This window comes from Wickerhamiella sorbophila (assembly GCF_002251995.1).
Source record: "Wickerhamiella sorbophila strain DS02 chromosome Unknown contig7, whole genome shotgun sequence".
Classification (NCBI taxonomy): Eukaryota; Fungi; Ascomycota; class Dipodascomycetes; order Dipodascales; family Trichomonascaceae; genus Wickerhamiella; species Wickerhamiella sorbophila.
The window spans coordinates 1-10,430 of record NW_020194000.1 but is presented as its reverse complement, the minus strand read 5'-3'; the positions used below and the strand labels follow the sequence as shown (position 1 = coordinate 10,430).

General features: G+C 21.3%; 2 protein-coding genes across 2 annotated transcripts; both read right to left on the bottom strand.

Annotated features, from left to right (window-relative positions):
- Positions 1 to 310: 310 nt before the first annotated feature.
- On the bottom strand, positions 311 to 1,891 carry B9G98_01822 (Putative COX1/OXI3 intron 1 protein; the record flags this gene model as incomplete). Its single annotated transcript, XM_024808379.1, has 2 exons — positions 311 to 936; positions 1,513 to 1,891. The coding sequence occupies 2 exons, from the start codon at positions 1,889 to 1,891 to the stop codon at positions 311 to 313; spliced, it is 1,005 nt and encodes a 334-aa protein (XP_024664147.1).
- Positions 1,892 to 2,987: 1,096 nt separating this feature from the next.
- On the bottom strand, positions 2,988 to 4,757 carry B9G98_01821 (Putative COX1/OXI3 intron 1 protein; the record flags this gene model as incomplete). Its single annotated transcript, XM_024808378.1, has 2 exons — positions 2,988 to 3,801; positions 3,946 to 4,757. The coding sequence occupies 2 exons, from the start codon at positions 4,755 to 4,757 to the stop codon at positions 2,988 to 2,990; spliced, it is 1,626 nt and encodes a 541-aa protein (XP_024664146.1).
- Between the last annotated feature and the right edge of the window lie 5,673 nt (positions 4,758 to 10,430).

Here is a 10,430-nt window from a genome sequence, read left to right as displayed (position 1 = left end):
ATGAATTACATATAATACAAAGATTATTTAATGTTTGACGAGAAGCAAGTAATCAATATTTTAATTTTTTTAATAATAAAAGTATAGGAGATAATTCATTAAAATTAGATTTATTAATTCATGCTTTATATGAATATTCTGAATCTATTCTAACAATATTATCAAATACATTTCTAAGAAATTGAGTTATAATATCGCCTTTATTGTCCTTAATTCTTAATAGAAAACCTAATTTTTTAATTAATTTACTTTTAGTAAGTATTCTTAATTTTTTTGCCAATGTTAATACACAAGAATAATATAAAGTATATCAAATACGATGTTTTAATTTATTATAATTAGTAGCTAATCTATAATAACTTAAGATTCCTCTACCTACCATTAAATAATGATTTATAATTACATGAATTTCTTCATGCATTAATCTACCTAAACCTGTAAGTTGAGCAAATCTACCATTTTTACAAGATCTAGCATAACCATGATCTACTAAGTTATTTAATATATATCTAATTAGAGCATTTATTATAAGTCTAGTATTATTAAGTCCTCTTATAGTTCTAATACTATAATGTTTATTAACAATAAGATACTTATGTCTTAGAGTAATTTTAATATCATATCCTAAAAATCTAGCTAGTTTTTTACTAGCACATTTAATAAATGTTTTATCCTTATTAATATTTAAATTTAAAGTTTCTATAAATTTACTTAAACTATCTTGTATAATAATACAATCTTGTTTAGAACCTATAACACCTAATAAAATATCATCTCCATATCTAACATATTTTAATCTTTTAAAATCTAGATCATTTTTCAGATGAAGATTTGTAGTTTTAGCTCTTAATTTAGATAATTTTATTCTTTCTGAAAATAATTTAGCACGTCTAATTAATTGAGATAATTTACTATATTTTAGATCTATTTTACGAACTGTTCCGCAATTAAATTTATCAATATATTCATCTAATCAATCATCAATCAAAGATAAAACTATATTACTTAAAATAAGACTTATAGTCGCTCCTTGAAGTATTCCATAATTTAGATTATGATATACACCTTTACTATCATAATATCCAGCTTTTAAAACTTTACTAATTAAATTAATAAAACCTTGATCATCAATACGTTTTTTTAATTGAGATATTATTAAATTATGAAGAATACTGTCAAAGCATTTTAAAATATCAATTTTTATAAATCAATTAACACTATTAAAATTATTTCTTATTTGTCAAATAGCTGTATGGCAACTTTTATTAAGCCTAAAACCATGACTATTATTTGACATTAATAGTTCAAATATAATTGTTAATATAATTTTTATAGATTCTTGTATAATTTTATCTCGTAGATTACCAAAACTTAATTGTCTAGTACCACCTTTTAGTTTAAGTATTTCTATACTACGACTTAGATTTATTTTTAATCTACCCGATCCTATTTCATTAGAAATAAAATCAAATCAATTATTACTAATACCATCTAAAGTTTGTCTAGAAGTACCTTCAATCATATTACTTAGATTACTCTTAATTTTATTATAAACTAATTTTAATAAATCAGGATCTTTACATAATTTTAATAAATTATTTAATTTAATATCTTTATTTTCACTTAATTTAGCCAATTCTACTAATTCTTTTAAATCCGAAGTATTTAGTTCCTTAGTAGAGAATCCCCTGGTCCCCTTCCTTATTAATGTATTAAGTAAAGTATTACCTAATATATTAAAATTCATCTTTCGATGAATATTCAGTACTACGAGACCTCTGTCAACTCCAAAGTTTCCTTTTTCAGTTGATCCCTTAGTTCTTATATTACCGTTAATAGATTGTTTAGACCCTCCATCTTTCTTAATACTGCTTGTATTTATTAATCTCATTAATCACAACCATCAAACCTCAACGTATAATTTGACAGCTGAGTATTCTATACCCGAATGGTAAGAGGGAATTGATACCCAAAAAAAGACTTTAAAGGAGTTCGTTAACCTAGTCATGCAATCCTTAGCTCAGAATACACCAATCATATCCTTTTTATAACATGCTATTGTCCCCATTAAGTTGGCCCTAATTAGGTAAGTTATATGCTTTACGTATGAATAATATATTTTTATATTATTCGTGATTAATAATACGATAATTATCAAGTAATTATTCCGATAATATAAACACAAAGGCGCACCGTTAAATAATTGCCCGTTGTGCATTAATATTTGTAGATTTAGTGCTGCTAATTCTAATCTCATAATTATACTTAAACTTAACCCTACTACTCCAGAGAATAATGAGAAAATTCCATATAAAGTGAAGTCAATAATTACTCATTACTGCTTCCCAAACCGTACGTGATAGTTTCCCATCATACGGCTTTCCATAATGAAGTCATTTAAATAGACAGTAAATATTTGATTACTTATCTTTAGTACTTGGTAGCGTTTCTAGAAATAATCCTAAATTTTCTCTATAAGAGTTTATAATTCTCACTTCATAATGTAATAATTGACCTCTATGTAACATCATATGATGATATTTACATAATAGTATTTGTTTACGTTGTAAAGATCCAACTCATTTCTTATAAGATAAATCTAATGATTTATAACTACTACGAACATCATTAACTTTACGTAAATGATGCATTTCTAAATTATTAGTAGAACCACAAATACAACATTTTTTAAATATAGATGATTGAGTGGTAGTACCAAACCAATTAGTATCTAATATATCTAATTTTCAGTCTAACTCTTTACCTACTTTATAATCATGATTTGTTAATAAAAGAACTGTTAGAATAAACATAATATCAGTATCTAGACACTTTAATCAAGGGCCGAATTTTTTAAATGCAGCCCTAGCAGATGATAATTTGTACTTCTTAGCTAATGTTTTAGCTAATGAGTATCTCAATAATCAATGCACATTGCCCAACATATGTTTGTTGGCTGCAAATGAATAGAAATTTAATATTCCTCTTCATTTTTGATTAAAGAATTCTACGATACGATCATGACTTAATAGGATAACTGAATCCTTAAGAGTAGCATAGATCTTGTTTAAATGATTACGTCTAATAAATTTATTATCGATTAAACGATTAATTAATTTTTTAAACAGTACATTTAATCTCAATCTAACTGCTCGTCTTTGTTTAACAAGTTTACCATTTTTTGTATGAGATACAAATATTGGTTCATTGTCATACTTCAACTTCTTAATATTAGCTCCTAAAAATTCAAAACCTTTTGATAAATGAGTTACTAATGTTTTCTTTTCATTTAATTCTAACCCACATTCAACTTTTAAAATATCTGCTAATTTAGATTTTATTTCTAATGCTTCTTTATAAAGACCTGCCAATAAAAATACAAAATCATCTGCATATCTAATGTACATAGATCTTCTAAAATTAAGATCATTAGTTTGATATCTAGGTATCTTACGCATATCTAATAAAGCTTGTCTAGCTTCTAGAGTATGTAATAGACCTTTTGTTCTACTATACCGAATAGATATTAATTTATCATATTCCGGATTAGACTTACGTCTTTTTCCTTTAGTATATTCAAGCATGATGGAATATTTTACTATTTTATCGAATCTATCTAATACAATATTAGCTAACATTGGACTTACTACAGAACCCTGTAGTGTACCCATATTAGATTTCATAATCTTTCCTGTTACCAGGTTTTTATACCCTGCCTTTAATAATTTATTAATTACTATTAAAAATTTATCACATTTTATATGATTCCTTAAAGAGTCCATTATTACATCATGAGGTATACTATCGAAACATTTTGTAATGTCTCCCTGTATTACTCATGTATGATGATGTCCTTTTAAATATAAAAGTTTCAAGGCTGAATGTACAGATTTATTTGGTCTAAATCCATAAGATTCTTCTTCGAACAATAGTTCAAAGATACACTCTAAAATTACTTGTAATCCTTTATGTACTATCTTCTCTATTAGAGAGGATATACCTAATAGTCTTAAAGAGCCATCCTTCTTTAGAATCATATGTCGTCTGGCTAGTTTAAAGTCAAATGAACCATTCATTATAGATTTAGATAAATTTTCAAATGTTTTCATAGATATAGAATCTAAGGTGGTTCTATCTAATCCTTTGGTCATGTTACCAAGTTTAGACTTGATTTCCAAATAACATAATTGTAAGAATTCGGTATTTCTTAATACCTTAATTATACCGTTATATGTATTTGTACTTTTATCGTAATATTTACCTAATCTTTCTAAAACAAAGGTATGAGCTTTTTTATTTCTCACTGTCTTTGTTTTATTATCAGATTCTTCATTACTTGAACCCTTCCTTCCCTTTTTTTCAAGGTCCGTACTACGATTCATCCGTGCCCGCTTAGCAATAACATTATTATCACCAGAGGCGGTTACATCCCATGGTTCGTTACTTAGTTCTTCTTTAACATTCAGATTTGATTCTGATTGTTCTGGTTTGATTTCCTTAGCTTCTTGCGCATTATTATCTTCAATAGATAAACTTTCCTCTTTAGGTGGGCTTGGATCTTGTGAATAACCATAATAACAGGAATCTTTTATTATAGCAATGATCCATATGATATCTAAGAACTCATATATCACAACCTCAGTCGTGGTAACCAATACGTATACAAGTTTCTTAACGTAAGCATAGAAATCCTCTCTTATAAAGCCTTTTTCTCTAGAGTTCTTCGAGTTAACTTTACATTTGTTTTGTGCTTTCATAATATGTATCTTATTAGGTTTACATATTACCAAAACCCGAGATATGTATTCTATAAAAGAATTCACAATACATAATATTGTATCCAGTCTACAATATATAACTAAGCACGCTCTCATGGCGCACATCCCTATCTGCTTAGCATTAGTGGAAAATAATCATGATTCTACTCATTGGTACCCTTTCGCTATAAGGTTGTTTTTAATTGTATTTATAGAATTTATTGTTATATTATTCATTTAATAATATATTATGATCTTTATTATATTTATTTATTTTTTCTTAGATCAATAATCAAATTAGTCACTTATTTTTTTTTATTTAACCGGGAAAGGTAAGATTCGAACTTACACAGGATAACCAAATTTAATAGCAATAAACACATCTAGCCAATGATTTCTTTCCCATTTTTATTTCCCATTATATAAATATTAATATTTTTTATATTTATATACTTATATTTTAATTTTTTTTATATAAAATAAAATTATAAATAATTTTATATATTCAGACATGTTAGAATCGAACTAACTTCCTCTGAGTCCCAATCTCAGCGTCTCACCATTCAACCTATGTCTGTTTCACTAATATTTTTAACATATTAGTAATAATATATAAATATAAGGTATTAGTTTAATGGTAAAACAACTACTTTACACGTAGCAGAGTAATAGTTCGATTCTATTATACCTTATTATATAAATATATACATTTTATTATATATATATTTTTTTTTTATTTAATTAATTATTTTATAATAATGAAGAAATATAGATTATATTTTAACCTATATTATAATTATTATTTAAATTGAATGTGATAGGAATTGAACCTACACAGCACAATATGCTACTAAGACTACAGCTTAGCTAGTAATACCAATATACTAAACACATTCTTCTTATTAATATTAATAATATATTATTACTTATATTTTATAATAAAGATATTAAATTCTTAAATTTATAAAAATTTTATAATTAAAAAAAGATTAATTTTTTAAATTTTATTCTTTCTCCCCCCCCTTTACAGGGGGGATTAGTAACCAATTAGCCCAATCAATTGATTGGGGGGTGTGATATTATAAGAACCATTTCCTTTATTTATTTCTTATTTTATTCCTACAAATATATTTACATATAATAATTATATTTTATAATTAAGTATTAATATCTTAAATATTATTTTTAATATTATTAATTATTATAAAAAATTATTTATTTTAAAAAAATATAATATTTAATGTCTTATTTATATATTATATTAAATAAATTATTTCTATTATATAATAGATATTTGACATATAATATAATTATTAGTTATATATTATAATTAATTATAAATAATAATGATTATATATTAATATATAATAATAAAATTAAATTATTATAATTAATAAATTTTTAGTTTTTATAATACACCCCCCAAATAATTATATTTATTTTATAAATTCTAAAGCCCCCCTTTATAGGGGGGAGTATTAATTAAATAAATTTTAAAACTTTTATTATTTAAGTAAAGATATTAATCTATAATAATAAGAATATATAAAATTTTAAATATATATATTTTTTTTAATAATAATTTTATAAATACATATAATAAATTATTTAAAATGAATAAAATATAATGAATATTTATAAATATAAATATCAATAATAATAAAAATAAAAATTATTTCTTAAAATTTATTCTTTACCCCCCTGTAAAGTGGGGGGGGTTAATAATTAACTAAACCAATATAAAGATTGGGGATATAGTATTCCAATTATTATTTCTTTTATTTATATTTTTTGTTTTTTATAATATAAATAAACTTATCCATTATAATGTTAATTATTTCTTTTGTTTATATTCATTAAAATTTATATGATAAATTTTTTAACAAAATACATATACTTATATGCTTTTTATTTATAAAGATTAATTTTTAATAAATTAATTATTAAATAATAAAAATTACTTTTAAGTAAAATATTTAATTTTATTATTTACATAAATTTATATAAATAATTTTTAAATACATTTCATTTAATTTAAATATAAAATGATATTTAGTAATAAATTAAAATTTATTAAAAATAATACTTTTTTCTTAAAAATTAAACCCTCTTAAGAATTCAGAATTAACTAATTTTATTTATTCACTAGGGGGGTATTATTACTACTCATATTGTTTACTTTAAATATTTTCTATCATATTCTTTATCCTTATTTACATTATCTTTATACTATTATAATAAATAAATTTTTACTTCTTTAATTATAAAATTAATTATATAATTATTTTACAAATCATTAAATTATAATAATCATTTTATTAATAATAAGGAAATATAATATTTAATTCCTTATTTATTTATAAGATTAAACAAATAAATATTATTCTATCTATGATAAATATTTAATAATAATGATATAAAAAATAAATACTTGTATTAATAAAATATAAAGAATAAATTATAAAAAAAAGTATAATAATTAAATTATAATAATTAAATATTATTAAATGTATACTATACACCCCCAAATGATTTGATCAAAATAAGATCATTCTAAAACCCCCCCCCTTTTTAGAGGGGGGAGTAATGATTAGAAAAAATAAAAAAAATATTTATTTTTTACAGGTGTTAATCTATAATAATAATAATAATATTTTAGAATTATTATAAAAAAAATTTTATAAATAATTATATAAAAAATTATTCTATCAAAAAAAAAGAATAAATAAATTTTATAAATCTCTCCCTCCCCCCTTTAGGGGGGGGAATTCAGAACTAACTAATTTTATTTATTCACTAGGGGGGTGTTATCTCTATTTACTTTATTCATATTACATTTATATTTATTTATATCATTATTTATTTAATCTCTTTATAATTTATAATATTACATAAAAATATCTTAAATAAGAATATTTAATAAATTAATTTAATTTAATTAATAAAAGAATTATATATTATAAAAATTTGTATTTATAAATAAAAATATTAATAAAAAAAAATTAATTAAGATTATTTTAATTTTCACTATACACCCCCCAAATTATTTGGTTTAAAATAAGATCATTCTAAAGCCCCCCTAAAAAGGGGGGGGAGGAGAAAGAATTATTTAAAAAATTCATTTTTATTATTTTTAATTACATAATTTAATGTAAAATTTTATTTAATAAAAAAATATTTAATTTATATTTATATATATAGAATAAATAAAAAAAAATCTTTAGAATAAAACAATATATAAACAAAAAAACATATACTTATATATATTTATAATTAATAATATATAAACAAAAAATAATTATATAAAAATTATTACAAAAATAAATTAAAATTTATAATATAAAATTAAAATTTATAATAAAAATTATAAGAAATAATTTATAAATTTATGAAATTATATGATAATAATAATTTTAAATAAAAAAATAATTTCTTAAATCTTATTCTTTCCCCCCCCTTTACAGGGGGGATTGGTAACCTACTATCTCAATCAAATGATTGGGGGGTGCGATATTATGTGAATTCTTTCTATTATTTATATTATTTTTTATAAAATTTATATTACAAAATAATAATTATTACTCTATTTAATTAATATTTAATTTGTAAATATCATTAAAAAAGTTATAATAAATTTATTTAATATAATATTTTATTATATATATATTATTATAATTTTATATTTTATTCATAAAATTTATATTATTATATAAAAATTTCTTTAATTAATAATAAATATTAATGAAATATAAATAAAAAAAAAGTATAAAATAAAGAATATTTAGGGATTATACACCCCCAAATTATTAGGTTTAATTAAGATCATTCTAAAACCCCCCTTTTTAGGGGGGGGGTAGTTAAGATTTAATTTTTAATCTTTTTATCTCTTAAAAATATCTAAAATATCTCTCTCTTTATATTTATATTATATCATATAATTACTTTATTAAAATTATTTATTTAATTAATAATAAATATTAATTATACATTAATAAAAAGGTATTTTATTTTATATACTAAAATTATTATTATATTTGATATAAATATATTTATAATAATAAAAATATAATAATTAATAGATATAAATATAATAAAAAGATAATAAAATAAAAATTTAATAATAAGAATAAATTTGTGGATATACACCCCCTAAATAATAATATTAAATTATTATATTATTAATTCCCCCCTTTTTATGGGGGGGAAGAGATAGTAAGATTTTTTATTTTTTTTTTATAATAAATATATATAATTATAATTATTAAAGTAAAATTAAATATGAAATTATTTAATAAATTATTTAATTTATATTAACTAAATAAATAAATTATATAGTTAAAGCATTAAATAAGAATAAAATTGAAAGAACAAATAAGAATAAACCGAATAAGATTAGTAAGAATATTGTTCAACATAATTTAATTAAATAATCAAAAGTAAATCTAAGGAAAGATGCTCTTATTCAAATAAATAAATACATAAAGAAACATAATTTTATACCGAAAGAAGCACCGTATAATAATCCTTCGATTAATGAGTTAATAAAAGATAGATTGTAAGTAAATAAATTAAAAGTTAGGAATAAATAACCTCCAAAGAATAATATAGTACTAGCTGCTGACATTAATATAACATTACCATATTCAGCTAAAAAGAAGAAAACAAATAGACCTGCAGAATATTCAGTAAAGAATCCTGCTACTAATTCATTTTCAGCTTCTACTAAATCAAATAGAAGTCTATTAGTTTCTGCTACAGTACTTATAAAGAATAAGATAGTAATAAGTAATAATAGAATACAATATCATATAATTCTTTGACTTTCAACTAAAGATGTATAATTTAAAGTTGAAGCAAACATTAAAATAATAATATAAACAGTTGTTAAAACTAATTCATAACTTACTAATGCTGCTGTAGATCTAATACTACCTAAAAATGAATATTTAGAGTTAGAACCTCAACCTGCTAATAATGATCCAAATACACCTAAACTACCTATAGCTAATGAAAATAATATACCATTTTCTAAATCACCTAATGTTAATGATAGACCAAATAGTATCACTAATCATCCTAATAATGCTGTTATTAATGTTATTACTAGACTTATTAATAATATAAATGCATTAGCTTCTTTTAGTATTAATATTTCTTTAACTAATAATTTTACTGCATCAGCAAATGCTTGTAATAATCCATAGTACAGTTAATCTTCTTTTAATCATATTAATTAATATTCATTAATTAACTTAGATAAAGTTAGAAGAGTTCTCCCTAAATAAAATTCTATTTTATCCATTTAACAAATAAATAATTTTTTTTATTAATTATTCTGTACTTTTTCAAGTAAGGCTTGACTATATCTTAAGTATTTAAATAAATAAATAAATAAATAAATACCAATCACCTTTTAGTCGATGAACTGCATACTTAAATAAAATAAAATAAAATAAATAAGTACTTGGCTGCGGATTATCTATTTCCTTTCGTACATCTTAATTGATATTACTATACCACGAGTCATTACCTGTGCCATAAATATATTACTATATTATTTAGTTAATTAAGCTTTAAGACTTTCCCGCAATTTGATGATTTATAGCAAAAGGTTCACTTTCACTTAAGCTAAAAGAAATTTCTTAATTTTCTTCTTATTTTATATCTTATTAA